We start from the raw sequence: 17,225 nt of genomic DNA, 5'->3' as shown, positions 1-17,225 counted from the left end.
TTATTGTTCCAGCGAAGAAATATTTTTTTACATGTTTACAGAACATAATATCAAAAAAAAATCCAATTCACAGCACAGTGAATACTTTTATTCCACTTTAATAATACTCTTATAGGCCAACTAGCATAGTTTCCATAGTGAACTTATGACTTCGGTGGTTATCGAACTGACCGAGCTCCCGACTTAATAATCAAAACGCTGTTTAGACCCCACCACTCTCAATACTTTTATCGGAAGTTGTCACAAAAGAGTAACGGGGTCGAGTAGTATTGCCATTTAAGAAAAATAAAACCACCTTTTCTAAAATTATTCCAATAAGGAGAATGAATCGTGAACTTCTTTCCGTGTCGTGCAATACAATTTTTATTACGTTGTTGTTGTTTGTAATAAAGTTACCGTGATAATTGTATCTATATACATTTTAATTATTTAATTAATTTTTACACAAAATTATAGTAAAAGGGCAGCTATGATTCAGTTTGGAAAAATAACATTAAAAACTATTTTTATATGATTTGCCCACACTTACCCACAGAAAGGGATAAATCTTTATCTTAAAGAAATTAAAATGTTTAAAGATTACAAAAATTCCATTCCAGTAAATTATATGACTAAGGAAAAAGAGGTGCACCGAAAATTTGATACATCATAAAACTTTAATGTTACCGCAAAGTTATGTCCATGCCAAAAGTCAGATCAAGCTTACTCGTGCCGCCATCTTAGTAGGTATTAAAAGAGATAAATATCTTACGATATGAAATCTAAATAATGGATAAATATTCCATAATAGCTTCCAATCATAAATCGTGCTATAATGAAAATACAATGTGTCTCAATTTTAGTTTTCAGTAATATCTAGTACGTACGCACCATATTATGTTTATAAACTAATTGTTTATAAATTTAATGAAAAAATATTGGCAATGGAAATTTATTTAAAGCCTGTTTCATAAAGTTTGAAATTTAACAGAGCACTGCTACGCTTAAGCCATTTATTTAAGCTTTGGATAAGGAGGCGGGTGTAATTAGTATCCCTAGCGCTATTTGGCTCCGTTGCATATTTTCCTGTGCCATTTACTTTAAGTTTAAAGGTAAAAATACTTATATTACTTTTGCATGTTAATTTACTTTTAAATTATATATGATTAATATCAGAAGGTTGTACAAAGGAACTTATTATAAATATTTAGACAATTTACATTTAAAAAATTGTTAATCGAAATTAAAAAATCAAGTTCACATAAAGAATACTCCAACTTGATTTTGATTTATTGTAAAAAAATATGGGATTAGCAAAAAGAATCAAAAGAACAAAACTCAAAAATGGTGGTTTCCTGTGCTACGTCTGTACGAGTATATTATAAGAAATGACCATTAAATTATTTCCTTATTCATTTCATATATTTGCACTTTAAATCTAGCACATAGAACTTTTCGACTTGTCTATAATTTCATCATGAACTTCTTAAATAGTAAAAAAATAACAACAATTTGACTTTAAAGTGTAAATGGAAATTTTTCAAATAAAAGAATAAATTTAATATTTTCTTTAAGAAAAAAACCTTACTGGATTAATAAAATACGATTTTTCCTTTGAAATCTATTATAAAAAAAACTGATTATCTTTTGTTAAGAAAAGATGATGTAATAAAAGTTATGTATGATTTATAATTGTAGTGCGAGGCAGAAGCTTCATGTTTAATATTCAAAGCCGTAGGCACATAGTACAAGCAAAGAGCAAATTAACCGTAAGAGAGACAAAAGCCCACCCACACTTCTCTCAGCCACAAGAAGAGAACTGTAGACTATTTTTATCACACTTCTTGACATACTTGGCATACTCGCTACAAAACGACCCAGTTAACTAAAGAAAAGAATCCTATTACGACGTACGGTGGAAAGATCAAACAAATGAAGAAAAAAGTTTGTTACGTTTACAATATCAACTTTAACTTTGATAACCACTAAAGTTTTGAGTAATGAAATATTTATAGAATAAAAACTACTGCGCTAACAATTAAGAAGGTGACTAATGTGTAACTTTTAGAACCATTTTTAAATTTTAAAGTTAATACCTTATCAGATATATATTACTTTACTGTATACTAATCAAAAACCTAATAAAAAAGTCCCTGAAAATACTGAAAACACATCAGCAGCAACAACAGGCGCTTTCGTACGTATAGGAGTATAAAGGAAAATGTTTATTGTTTTGTTGAGTGTAAAGTAATAACAAATCTATTATGGGTCTGGGTGGTACACGTATATAATAAGATTCCACAAGATAATTTATATTTTCTTTTTCTTAGTTTTAAATCTAAAATGTAAAGCAAATTATTAGTTAGTTAATCGAAATGTGCGGAACTAGCTTTGTTGACTCATTTACGTTATTGTTATTATAATCTACGTATGAATGGTTAAATTTCATTTAAAATAGCAACTATTGAATTTCTTGCCGGCTCTTCTCTACAGATCAATTTAAAGCCGGTGGTAGCTTACTGCTTGACGATTCAATAGCGCATTTAAATGCCTACTTGAATAAAAATGTTTTTTTAGTAAAAGTCCTTAAATATTAAGTATTAAATTACTTTAATCTCAAAAAATTTGTATACATTTCAAAATATTTTTTGTTTAAAAAATGGTTGTAATAAAAAAATTAAAACAATATTTTGAGTGTTTGTTCACTTAATTACCTATTTTCTTAAAAATCTACGATCGCTAAACTGTATCGTTTGCTAGTGTAATATCGAACTACTTTTGGGGTTGGATTCATTACTTTTTGTTCTTGAATTTTAATTCATATCACGACATTCTTCATTAATTATATTTTTTGTTTTAATATATAATACTCAAATCGTCGTATAAAAATCAGTAATACCGTTGATATTTGAAAAATCTTTTTAAGTTAAAATAAAGATAGCTTAATTGTTACCAAATGGGTTAACCTCATATTAAAATATTATTTGTAACTATTTATATTGCAAGCATCTGCTGCATTATTTTACGAAACGTATCAAGTACAAAATGTAACAAAGCTTTTCTATTCACTTCGCAAATCGAATACGTGATTCCTATACTGTGCGCAGATATTATCATTTGAATCTTCTCGCATGTTCGGAATGTTGAGATATTTTTCATTAGATATAAATGGCGTAGCTTTTCATAGCGTAGGAGATATTTGTAATTGAACAAGTAGATAACAGGAAAGTAAGACAATTTAACAAAATGCAGCAAAGTATCATCTTGTCAATGTCAGTGCTTCTAAGTATAATGTGTGATGCAAACAAAATAGAGAAGACTAATATTATAGACGAGACATTTAATAATTTATTTTAAGGTTACAAAAAAAAAATAAAAGATTATTAAGAATAAAAATAAATAACTATGCATTTACTACATATTAATTAATATTGTTTTATTTGGACAAATATTATTAAATCAGTAACATAAACATTTTTGTAAAATGTATAAAGGTCACATAATATAATTTATAACAATATATTACGTCACTACTTAACATCTATAGAACCAATACCTTGTATGTTCTTGTAAGGAAGAGGTGTTGAATTAAACAGGTCAAGGTCAAAAGTTTCTACCGCGGCGTTTAGTTACAACCATGATGAAGAATGTATACTGTCTGTCTGCATTTAAATAATGATGACTGCGTAGTAATTGAATACCTATATAGCAAACAACTAGTCCCTATGCGTAAAAAATTACGCAATATATACGAGTACGCAACATGGAAAATGACACATTATTTTCTAGGCTAGCTAATGTTTGATTACAATCATAGCTCTTGTTCGAAGGTTAATTTTAAAAACAATACTTTGTTAAAAATAACACACGACATCGACTTGTTTGGATATTTCTATAATAATGAAGTTTCATGTCACAAATTACTTTGGATAATAAATGAATTTTTTTTCTTTAAAATTAGCAACATGAAACATGCAATCTGAGACAAGAGAGTTTTAAAGCGCTCGCCAAAATATGATGGACTATGCGGTGGTAGCAACGTTATCGGTAGGTTCCTACTAAAAACCTACATAATACTCGTACTTTGTAAATAGAAAAAATCATAATATAAAATGTAGTGTTTAATTAGATGAGATTAACAAATTATTTTACGCCAGCGATCCCTTTTCCAAAATTATCTGATTCGTCTGACTCCCATTGCCAAATTATTTTAAAAATCTTTAATTTTTTCCTATTCGTAGCAAATATTTACCAATTTAAAAACTTGGAGGTTTGGTAATTACAAAACAGCATATACCTTGAAATTTTGAGATGAGAACATGCGTTAATTTTTTTTTTAATTTTTAAATCTCGTTGACCCGCAAAATTAGTTTTCTTACGAAGAACTCTGGAAAACCGAGATGTTTCACTATGGGAGTCCTTGAACTAGATGGTATAGCATTTTAAACAACTTCCTCATCACACGTTACTCATTACGTTTCGTTCATCCTATGTGTTCACAGGTAAAAGTTTAGACCGAGCGTCGCTTAATTGAATCGGTAATTACCTAAAAGCATAAACGCTTTGACTGTATAGCACACCAGACAACAATTAAATTACCCTACGCCAGCTCCTAAAAGCTCACGCCAAACTCAGAGACACAGCCCTAATGAAACAAACTGGGAAAGCAATTATCTATATAAAGGATATGCCCTCGTCTTTGCTCCACCGAAATATCTCTTATTAGTACTGTTTAATGTAATTCATTACTAACAGGACAAGAATTCGTTGTTGCTTAAATTTATTATATATATCTTACCCAAACGACAATTATTCTTTACTTCGTGAAAGTGTTACAATAATTTAAAAGTATGATCTACTATTACAAACCATAAAAAATTAAATTGCTAATTTATTAATGAAACTATTATTTTACCTTGACCATTTATGTAGTACCTTGTTGATTTAAGGTAAATCCAGACTGCTCAACTTTCTTTTTTTTAATACTAAAGTATTTCAAACGAAACACTATACTTTCCTAAACGTAATTAGGTATTCGGCGAACACTCATTTATAAGATTATTTGTATCGTACGAAAACAAATGTGTAAGTCTCATTAAATTAACATAATTAATTAATCTTATCACACTAACTTTTTACTCATATTGGGGGGGCCGGAAAGTTTTGTCGCTTTTATAAGTCAAATTCATACGACTACATTTTTAACAATTTTATTTCTAATCAACGATATATTTACATTCGTTATCGACAACCATTTTGCCATGTAGTATAGAAATTTTCAATGTCAGAATGGTAAAAATCGGTTTTTCTATAAAATATATCGACAGAAACGACCTTACTTTCCGGTTACCCTAACATTATCACAAAAATATGAGTTTTTGCCCGTGCTAGCAGTATACGGGTAAGAATTTTACAAAAAAGGTAATTTAATCTAGTTAAAAAAACAGCAATGTCTTTTCCTTCTTGATTTACAACTGTTCATAGGCAACATATTAAGGATAAAAAAGAAAGAAATTTAATCTTATGACAAACAAAGTTGTGATTTTGAAACAGCGAAAAATCTATTCTTCTAATTGTTAAAAATAAACTCAAATTCATATTAATAATCGCACCCAGTATTTAAGCGTAATAAAATACTGATAAATTGCATCTAATATGTTAGGTTTATTGGTTTTTATATTGCGCAAAACAAATTGCCGTTTTAACTCAGCCGGGCACTACTCTGTTGTTAAACGAAATAAAATGTCTGAGTGATCTGTTATCTCATACGTCTTATTTCAATTGTCCATTTGTATGGGATCGACGAGGTCAAAATAAAACCACAAAGGATTCCGGCTAATAAATGGCTCCCGTGTTTTGGTAACGTTGGACGGACTAAAAAGCGAAATGTGGAAATGTTTACAGGAATACGCATATACATGAAAAAAATGTATAAAGAATATGTACATAATGTCAATAAGTTATTTGAATATTAAATTCTTTGAAATATAGTTAAAGACAGTTTTTAAATCCAATTACATACGAATTGCGTAGTTAAGTCTTACTCAGGCTGTACAAGGTGATTGGTTATAGGGGTAAAGGCTTTAAAGGGGTGAAGCAACATTTGTCAGCATAAAGCTTTTACCTAATCACTCTGATATGTGTTAGATTAATTACATTTTTCTCTTGGAATGCGACACCCTAATTAATTATGTCCGTACAAAGTCTACAAGGACAGATGAAAACACAATAATTAATTTTGATATGTAGTAATCCGAATTATGAAAACGCTTTCTCTTACTATATTATCATTACATTGTATGTTATTTTCGAAACCATTTATTTTTAAATGGGGTATATCAGATATTAATTAAAAAATGAGTTACACATTCTTACTTACGGGACGTTTAATCAATAAGAAATAATAATCGAAATAGAAAAATAATGGAAGAGAAAATAGCACACTGATGATGTTTTCAATTTACTTTAGAAGATATATTATTAAATAATAGTACGAAGAAAACAATAGTGCAATATTACATTTTAAATTTAATTACAAACATTTATTAATCCTTAGGAAATTTGTTGCTAACTATTATAATGTTGTTTATAACGTTTATAGATTATGTTGTGAACGCGCGCCCTGGATAAAGAAATTCATAAACATCCAAAAACATAATCCTTATTTGATAGATGATAGACTATTCAGTACCTCCCTCGGCAAAGCTTTTGAATAGTCGGCGCATAAAGAGTATTACGAAGACCCAACTGTTACTCTTTCGTCAGCAAACAACCGAGATATTATTTTTTAATCCGGAAATATTGCCGGCGAGTTATTTTCTACGTTGCCACTATTAAGTGATTTTTGTGGACAAGACACTCTCATATTACCAAAATAGTTTACGTACGAAATATTTTAGCACCTAAGCCTCATTGAAATTCCTCGCATCATTCACAATAGCAATTCATTTGATAATTTAGGGCTATATATTCAAGCTAATTATTTGTGAACTTATTTTTTTAATTAAAGTATTTTGAATGCATTTTATATATTTTGGTTCATTCAAATATTGTTACTAATGGTAGTAGTCACAATATTTTTTAGTAATAACTTTATGAAAAGAGTAGTATTTAAACGTTATTAATTGAAATTAAATTCTTGGTGTCTGATAGTTAATGCCACATGGGCAGCTTGGTTTTTTTTTATTTCAAGCAAAAGTATCGCCATATAAATTTAATCCATTTTGTAGGGGTACGAATCATTTTAATTTTTTTATTTCTCGTTTGGGTTACTCGCCAAACTTTAAAATTTTAGGTTTAATAACCTAATTTGAATTATTTATATCTAAAATTTTTCTTAGTCTAATATAAAATGGCATTTAGTTCAGCAATAGGCTCAATAGCTTAAATTTATGGCAAAAAGGCTTCTCAAGTTACACTTAGTAAAATTTTAAAATGGTCTTAACTCTAGTACACTAGTCCTTACAAGCTATGAGATGGGTCAAAGTTTGGTTTTATTGACCCGTCGTTTTAGATTTGACCTTTGTGGTGGGGAGAACTTCCGATATCGCACCTTTTCCGGTCTTTTTTGCGATTTTAGGGGAAGTTCCATTTGAATTTCTAAAATCGAAATTTTTTCACTTTATTTTTTATTTTCTTTCTCGTCTTCCATGCTTCACATTGTCTTTTTTTCGACTTTCTCTTATTTCATAATTCAATCTTTCATTCCTTTCTATTCAGTTCCTCTTATCCATCCCCGATAACTGCGGCTTAACAGTCTGTTATTTACAATGTTTTACTGTTTTTTATTTATTATGTTTCCTCAAGTTATTTTTATCACAGCTTTACATCACAATTTATTTAAGCTACATTTTAATTCATTTCTACTATAATTTTTTCTACATTATACTAAACCTTTTGTGTTTACATGTTTAAGTTTTATTTCTTTCTGCTACTTTATTCACCACAAACCTGCAGTAACCGAGGAAAGCCTCCCTTTTCTCTTTTTCGGCCTCCTCTATCCTTGTGCCTATCCGGCATTCGGTCTCGTATCAGAGCCCTCCAAATGCAGGGCATTCTGCTACCAGGTGGATCGCGGTCTGGTCCACGCCCGGTTCACAGAAGCACGAGGGGTCCTCCTTGAGCTTAAACCTGTAAAGGTACTCAGAAAACCCCCCGTGCCCCGTGAAGAGCTGAACCAAGACCGTGTCCACCTCGACTTTGCGGAGCACGCGGTAGGCCTGCGTAGCGTTCGAGAAAAATATCCTCGCTACTGAAGCCCTCGCTCCTGACACATACCTCCTATTCCATTCGTGAAGCGTTTCCAGTCTGAGCTGTCGCTTGACAATTGAGATGGGGCATCCCTCATACACAGGTTTACATTTATTCTTGAGGGCCGCGTCCTTGGCCAGTTGGTCCACCCAATAAAATCTAACACTCTTACCATTCTCTCTTGCTTTCATAACATTCTCTTTTACTCTTACCGCTAAAGGATGGAGGGTGTCCGATCTTGCGGCTGTCTGGAGGGCGGACCGCGAGTCGCTCAGTATCGCGCATGACTGCGCTGACCCGCTGGCCGCGTACCCTGTTGCTTCCGCTAAAGCAAGCAACTCTACCTGGTATACCGTGCAGTAGCTGCCCAACTTAAGCTTTTTACTGTAAAGCTGTGCGACGTCTCGCATAACGCAGAACGCCGCACTCACTTTATCAACACTCAATGCGGCTGCCGTCAGTGTAAATAACGCGGTGGCAAGTCGGGCAGCCTCCTCACCTTCCTCCAGGCAGGAGAAGTCCACACTTAACTGACCAGACGGGTGTGGAAGTCTCAGGTAGCTGACCGGCAACTCCAAGTCCCGGTCCCCGACCACTTGCCGAGAGTAACCCCGTTTTATTTTAAATAAATGGGCTGCTTCTTGGACCCGAAGGTCCAGAGGAAGCAGCCCGGCAAGGATAAGGGCCGAGTTCAAGGACGCAGTCCTGTAGATCCTCACATCTTCTGAGCGAAGCCTCTCTGGACCGCCTCCAACTGACCTGCGTACCAGCAGCTTCCTAGCCGCCGACGCCCATTCCCTCGCCGCATACAGTATTGTTGGCTCGAGCACCGCCAGATACATCGTTCTGATCACCTCCGAGTTTAGACCCCAAGATACTTTAGCAGCCCTGCACAGTTAACGATAGAGGCCCTGGGCCTTCTTGCTCACGTTCTTCACATGAGTGTTGAACGTGAGCCTATCGTCAACTGTGAGGCCTAGTATCCAGACCTCCCCAGTCCGGCCAAGCGGCTCACCTCCCATGTTCAGTAATGGGTAAGCATACTTCAGCTTGTTGGTTAGCACCATCACCTTTGTTTTGTGTGGTGCAAACCTCAGCTTGTTTTTAACTCCCCATTCATGAACATGGGCGAGAACCGCATTGGCCAGGCTCGAGATGTCCTGGGCCTTCTGCCCCGAGAAGACCAGCACGATGTCATCTGCGAACGCCTGGCAGTGTGTCCCGGTCTTTGCCACCTCCTCCAGGAGCGGGTTGATGAGGAGGGTCCAGAACATTGGGCCGCCTACGGATCCCTGTACGCACCCCTAGGTGGTTTCTCTGGCCCACTCTGCACCCGCGTACCGTACGGACACCTTACGATCGCTAAAGTAGCAGTCGACAAGGCGCTGCAGATTCGCGGGGCAGCGAGTCTCAGCCAGTCTGCACCTTATAGCAGGCCACCCGTCGTTATCGAAGGCTCCCTCTATGTCCAATGATTGAGGCACCTTGGTTAATGCCTCACGAGCTGCTTGATTAATACTAGATGTTTTGCTTTGTTAAAGCCACATGGGCTGCTTGGTTGCCAGTGGTACTTTTAAACTAAAGCGCTTCATAAAATTCTGGAAATGTTTTACAATCTGAAAATTCAATAAAATTTCTTTCAAATTGTCCAAAAACTCATATTCAGTTGTCTTGTTTTCAAATTTTAAGTTTTCAAATTTGCCAGAAATTTAATTTCTTGAATAAAACAAAGCACTTTATTACTTAAGTCCGGAAAACTTTAAACATGACCTATAATTTTATTTAATTATTCGAAACTATTAATAAAACGAAAAATTATTTAGTAAAATAAAATTCACAAAAATCCTACACAACTGTGAACCTACAAGTGTGGAGGTATATTACATATATACGTATACTATATGGGTTTTTGTCTATGTGTTAAGTTGTTCTTCAGCGCCATCTCTATTTGTCCCGTTTAAACTTTCTACATTCATTTCATAATTTCAAGCAAACTTTATATCATCACCATGTCGTTTAATACAACCTAATATAAATTATCAATTACTTGCATAACGGCAACAGTTAGTACCTTACATCAACGAATAAAGTAACAAATTATTATATTATTAAAATAATATAATATTATAAATAATATTCTCTATTCTCATTCAGTAGATCAATACTCTTGGTCCTGCAGACCAATTACAAAATTTTAAAGAGTTGAATTGTGTTTTTAAATTTACCTTTTCTTATCATAACTATTATAAGACTTCGACAGATAACAACAGTTATCTATATTTATAAAGTCCTCGTGTCACCATGTTAGTAGTATGTAACCTCTCATCGTCTGAAACGGGGCTTAATCGATTTTTATGAAATTTCGTTTGTATATTCAGTAGGTCTAAGAATCGGATGCAAAATATATTTCAAATACTTAAATAATAAGTGTAACACGCCTCAGCATTTTTATTTATTTTTTCATTTTTTTTATTTTACTCAATTTCCATTAAAAATTCTGAATTTTCACCATTCTACTATAAACCACAATTTTGTAAAAACCATATTAATACTTCAATAATTTTCTACTCTTTGCAATTTGATAATAGGGGTTGATATTGTTTTCTAAGTTTTATTATGATATAGATAGATTTTAGGTATAAATTATAATAAATTAAAAATAATGTTTAGTATTTTGTTATTTTTATATTCCATCGTCGTTCACAGCACTTTCTTCCTTGACTTACCACACCTTCACACGCTTACAATAAGTTTGTTTATATCCTAAAAATAATTTATATGACAAAGCTACGCCTGCAAACCAGTTTTTTAATAAATAAAATTGGTGCTTGAACCACCACAAGAGCACCTCACCTACTGATAAATTACATTCAAAACTGTGAAAGTATTTTTATGAAACACATAATATTGTTCTTAACAATATTTTTATTGAATAGTTTTTAATGATGGAGATTAGTTTACCTTTTCTATTCGGAAAAATATTTTGTTTTTGAAAACAATAAAACATAAATAAAACAGGTACATTTTATTGAAAAAAATATGTACACAGCAAAACAAATAAATAATCTTATGTTGTATATTAGTCTATAAAACATTAATTTCAATGAAATAAAATACTATACATAACTACAGTTAGATTATGTACATAATACCATCTCATAGGGAAGTGCTATTCGTTTTAATAAACAATATCCATTTAACATGTAATATTACGTTGATATCTGGAGTCACATTAATTATTTAGGAGAATTAAGTTGAATTCCTAAAGTTAAAATACGATAATATAAAAACAGTAAGCTATGATAAATCCATGATATAATACTCCCGGACATATTCAAAGATCACATAAATTAATTTCACACGTCGATAATATTCTCTAACAATGACTGCCGTTAACAAATTACCTAAAAAAATGTATTTACGACATGATCTATAGTTAACATTCTACCTAAAATTTTTAGAATTTTTTTTATCTAGATATTATCTGCGTATTGTGGTTATAAATCATTTTAGAAATGTTTTAAAGTAATCTCCCTTGTACCATAAACCGAAACTTATCATTTAAGCGACACTTATAGTGAAAATCTTACTTTTAAACATAAAAGGACAAAAGGTACTGAAATGTGATGCACGAATAATATCAGCGTAAGGCTTTAAAGTAAATAAATCTCGAACGTCTTCCGCGATTCGTTTTAACATTTATCACAATAAGTATTTTTGTTCAAAAACAATTTCTCTGGCCTTGTCAAAACATTAATGAAACCATATTTTCGCGGCTTTACTACTATCAACCAAAGAACTAACTATGTCTCACTGTGTTAATTTATGTTTTATTTGTTAGTACGTGGCGAATATACTCAAACCGGATTAAGTGCAAAGACAAATCTCAAAAAAAATCTGGTGTTTCTATAAAAACTAGTTTTCGCAACACAATAAAAAAAATTAGGCAAGGACGACATAAAAGTCTCACGTTGAAAATAAAACCTTTTGTAAACAGAATCAAGACAGAGGCTTGGCAGGTACCTTGCAAAACCTTTTGTAATTATGTTCACCAATTTATTGTGCTTTTATAGAATTAAATACACATATATTAATTGGCTAGTATCAAAAATTCAAAACCTGAAAGGACGATTAAACTTACTATTTTATTATTAACAACTACGTCAGTTATGTTCCATTTCATTAAAATTTTTATACACCGCACAAAAACAGATTTGAGTGTAAGGCCACGTGATAATGAAGGAATTGAATATACGGATCTTATACCGCGTGGGATAGCCAAGACTACGGTTTACAAAATAGGCCATTGAAAAGGTACATTCTATGAAAACAGAAAAAAACATACTTAATAGCATACTGACAGCAGTATTAAACTCTCCAAAACCTTATACTCAACTCAAAACTTACCTTAAATTCATAGCAACCTAATATTTTAACTATTGCATTATATAATAATTATTAACGAAATTACAATCGCAAAGAATTAACGTCAAAAGTAATAAATATAAATGTACAAATACTGTACTTTTAGATAGTATTAATGATGACAGGTCGCCAGGCCAGTGTTATTGTCAATTACATCGTCCGTACACGTATCTACACTTTAATATGCATCAATATTTTGACTAGAAATCATATTTTTTTTTACTTTCTAACAAAACAAAATGTACACGATATATAGCGATTTTTCTTCTTATTAATTTACAGTTCATTAAAAATTGTACAACATCGATGAAATGTGCGAAAAAGAGGACGCCATAAAAATTCTTAAAATTTCATCATTTAGCAAATAAATTAATTCCTCCTTTGTTATTAATATTAAAAACATATTATTCATAATTAAGAATCTGATGCATTACGCACATTATTTTTTTAATATCTACTAAAACAATAAAATCGCCACACAATTTAACGATTTCAATGGCGCCCTTCAAACATGTCCCGATAAATAGAACTCTTTTACAATCAATTTAATTTAATCCTATAAATTATAGCAAAACAACAGTGATTCAAAATCACTGAGGCTACCCATAAACACTACATTTATTACACTGTATCAATAACATGTCATTGACACTATTAGGAAGATTGTAAAATGTAAATTATTCATTTAATTCCGTACTTTCTTAAAGAATTCATTTATATTAACATCAAAATATTTAGCGCAAGTTCCAATAAATAAGGAATGCTTAGTGAGTGCGTTATAATTATTTACACGATACGCACCGGATTTATAGATCATTTTACATGATAAACGCATCGCAACAGTTTATATGGAAACTACATTTGAAAACTATTTAATTGTCATTCACAGAATTCTATAAATAAAAACATTCTGTAAGACATTCTGTTACATTTGCACCCAGTCTTTAAGGACACATACCGAAATAACCTTTAAATTTATTATTTTAGAGGAATTATAAATATTTATATAATATCCCTGCAACTGACACTTGAAAATTATAATCTTGTTCATTAAAATGTTATCGCAAACTACGCAACTTTGTACAATCCGCTTTGGCGGTAGCTTTTCTATGCCTATCCTTGTTTCTAAGTTTCTCGTGTTTTTTGCTTCTCTTAGGTGTTTCTGTAATGGTTGTGCCGACGTCTGAATCTTCATCAGTTCTTCTTTCTCTAGTCTTATCACACTTCTTGTCCAGCTCGGCCATCGCCTCTTGGATTGCATTTTCGAGCAACGCATTCAATTTTCGACTCCTGCATAACAACACAGAACGCTATAAACAACCTTTACGCCATCCATCAACTCTTACATCAACGGTAACTAATACAATTGACGGTAATCTTTCGGTTGGGTTAATATTACACTGTTCATCTGTTTATCAGTCGGATGTTAACAACTTAATAACCAGTGGCGATTACTGATCCCACCTAACAATATATCTAACGTAATGATTACCGTTTAAGGAAGAGATGGGCGATTATAAACAATGTACATTAAATAAAAACGAATGTAAATTAATAAACTAAAAATTTTTGTCTAAGGGTTTATTCTATGATAGTTTACTATGAAAATCATAATCCAAAATATTTCGATGGATCTAAAGGGATATACATGTATGAGAAAATCTAAATACTAAAAATTAAAAAAAAAATTACTAAAAATAATTTTTGCCCCTAACATGTTTTTGGAATAATACCATTTGATATGAACAAGCCTTCAGCGTTTCCTATGGCCCTTAAAACATTAGCTAGATAGATATGGCAAATAAAGGGATTGCGATTCCCTTCGTGGCTGCGTGCACGCACGACTAGCGCAATGGTAATCATTCATAGTCGCGCTTCGCTTCGTTATCTTCTCACTCACTTCCTGTGTTTGGTGCGTGCGGCGTGGTGAGCTTCCAGACCCTCGCTGAGGGTTAGGAGTCGAGAATCTTCCACGCAGCCCGTCGTCTTGTCTGCACCAAACCAGCGAACGCTCCATTTGCCGTCTTCGCAGCGAGCTTCCAACTTCCCCGGCCAAGAGGTGTACCCTTTCACTGGACCCCAAACAAGGTCCCCAACCTCAAATTTGCGAGTTTTCTCAATAGGTACCTCACCCCCCCTTCCGTCAGACTCGTCCCCGCTCTTCGAATCTACCACATCACAATTATTTATTGTTTTTTTATTGTACTCGATACTAATTAGTAACATGCCATCACCGCGTTTCCGACACCAAAGGGAAGCGATTGTACATGGCGCTATGTACGGGACTATATAGAAGCTTAGAAGTATACAGTTATATTGCGAATTGTCACGCTGATACAGAAACGTAAAGTAGAAATGTACAAAATCCGTAGCGGACGAAATGAAGGTAAGAGTTTACTCCCTCAGTGAACGAGGCTCGGAAAAAATACATCGAATGAGGACACTGTTTACATTTAAAGATAAATCGGTTGTATTTTTTCCTTCCCCTTGAAGGGTTTTACATTAAAATGAAAATGTGCTTTACTTACAATGATGAACAGATGAAATGATGATGGCTTTACAATGATGCGTTAGTAATGGGATCCCAATTTGTGAGCCAATTTTGTTACTTCGAGTGTGGTGCAATGGAAAGCGACAGAAAGCCGTAGCCGTAGCGTTTGCACGCTGCATCGCTAAACTCTGATTAGTTTCCAGTACACCATTTATTAACAGCTGTATCTTGTATTAACCCAACCAAAAGAAAACCAATGATCAATAATATCGCATTATGTAGAAGCTGAAATATAGCACAATACACATCAGTTTGAGCGAGTTCGTTCTTTCACACTGCTCTATTTACATCTCGATACAATTTTGTGTGACCGCTTCGGTAACAATCAATCCAAAACCAATACAAGACACAACATTGTAATAAAGAATTTTGAATTTTGTTAGATGTGACTAAAGCGTGAGATGGTTCCGGATATTAGTTTACGAGAGTTAGATTTAATTTTTAACTGACATTTTCTGTAACGGAAGAATCGATATTAAAAAGCTTTTTGTAACATGAAAAAGTTCAATAGAAAAGTACAATGTTCAAAAAGAAATTTTTTAAGAAGTAAATAAAAACAACACATAAATAAGTAAACGCAAATATTGTTTTCATATAGACAATACATTTTTTACTAATTTCAGTAATTGATAATGAGTCTTAACATTTATAATAGAATATCGTGTTTGGGACAGTCGGTACAAAAAGCTAATAGCGCGTTAAAATCTCATCGAATTAGGCGGTAAAGTATCCAAAGCATTAAGTGAAAGATCTTTAAGCTATGTAGAACAATACTCACCATCGCCGGAACCTAAATTATGCCTATCGAAAACCTTCTGCATCGGGGAACCCGAACTGGTCCCCGATGTAGCGAAATGCCGTTGAGATTTTTCTGGAGAGCTCATTCCTAAACTGTCGTATTCGTCTTTGGGCATGCCGTGGACCATGCTGTAGTTGGTCCTCATTATTTTATCTGTTCTGTAAGACGAGCCGTCCCCGAATTCGTTCTTCCGTTTGTAGCTCTGTGCTCGGTCATAGTAATTGGACACTACGGGCATCACGTGCTGATTGCTCAGTGTTGCGGCGTTCATGTTTTGATTGTAATGCAACTCTGATGTCTCAACTGGGTTGAGCGCCCGATTCTGTCTCATTATTGGGACGTTTGAGATCATACCTGAAAAGTCGAGAAAACAATATTAATTTTACGAAAAATTCGCAAACAATTATAGTGGCAGGTGTCTAAGAAGTGTGTGGTCTATGGAAATCAGTTTCATCTAAACAGCGGCGGCGTCCTGTGGAGTTATAATTACAAGGTTTTGATGCCTGACCATATGTGAACATGATATATTATTAACAAACTGAATTTCCATAAACATCAAAACTTTATATAAATCAACGAATGATATTATGTAACAAATTCAAATAACACATACAACAGTATAGCGGTTAATTGAAGGTGGCAACTATATAAACATTTCGCGAATTTATTAACCATGACTATATATGTACTTATATGATAATACCTAAATATGAACTTAGAGATGGAATCTGTCTTTCATATATAGCCATATCTTACGTATTATAATACTTATATACGAATTTTGTAACTAAATTATAATTGAATCACACAATTCAATGTTTTTATACCCTTTAAATTGAAGTTTGTCACTTGAATGTTGCTTACATTTTGTTAAGTAAATAAACCTTTGTATTTTAGTGAAATCACAAACAAGTAATTAAAGTTATGCATTGAATAAGATTTAATGTGTCAAAAGTTTTATAGACAGTAATTAAAACATGTAGTATACATGCTATTTAATATATGTTTAAAATTTTACTGTTTCCATACTATTGTTGTCTGGAAGGAATTGCCTTGTGTGATAGGACTGCGTATTGTACTTTTTTGTTTAATATTAAGAAACTATTTATATGTTTTCTAGCAAGTACAATTAAGAATATTGAATTAACTTAAATGCTAATTTCTGTATTGTGCTACACGTTATTCAAAATTCGTTGCTATTAATATCTATGAAACAAATCT

At 32.8% G+C, this 17,225-nt stretch overlaps 2 protein-coding genes across 4 annotated transcripts in view; both read right to left on the bottom strand.

Moving 5' to 3' along the window:
- Window positions 1–8,009: 8,009 nt before the first annotated feature.
- On the bottom strand, window positions 8,010–9,071 carry LOC137931826 (uncharacterized). Its single transcript, XM_068775337.1, has one exon. The coding sequence runs from the start codon at window positions 9,069–9,071 to the stop codon at window positions 8,010–8,012; it is 1,062 nt and encodes a 353-aa protein (XP_068631438.1).
- Window positions 9,072–11,287: 2,216 nt separating this feature from the next.
- LOC137931877 (homeobox protein 5-like) overlaps window positions 11,288–17,225 on the bottom strand; it is a 72,313-nt gene continuing 66,375 nt past the window's right edge. The window contains exons 7-9 of one of the 3 annotated variants that reach the window (XM_068775390.1): window positions 15,984–16,358; window positions 14,555–14,822; window positions 11,288–13,944 (exon numbers count right to left, since the gene is read on the bottom strand). In XM_068775390.1, coding sequence (XP_068631491.1) covers window positions 13,713–13,944; window positions 14,555–14,822; window positions 15,984–16,358 — 875 coding nt within the window. In that variant the 3' untranslated portion in view covers window positions 11,288–13,712. Of the gene's footprint in view, window positions 13,945–14,554; window positions 14,823–15,337; window positions 15,431–15,983; window positions 16,359–17,225 lie in introns of those variants that run through there. The other 2 variants (XM_068775391.1, XM_068775392.1) reach the window with 2 other exon arrangements.

This window comes from Battus philenor, unplaced genomic scaffold (genome assembly GCF_028537555.1).
Source record: "Battus philenor isolate CCGP_79_NKW_IND1 unplaced genomic scaffold, ilBatPhil1.0.hap1 SCAF_8, whole genome shotgun sequence".
NCBI lineage: Eukaryota > Metazoa > Arthropoda > Insecta > Lepidoptera > Papilionidae > Battus > Battus philenor.
Note: the sequence above shows the minus strand (reverse complement) of the source record. Positions and strands in the feature narration are given on the sequence as shown.

Bases quoted from the DNA above. Each gene is read 5' to 3' on its own strand.
- LOC137931826 (XM_068775337.1), bottom strand. From the start codon at position 9,071: ATGTATCTGGCGGTGCTCGAGCCAACAATACTGTATGCGGCGAGGGAA.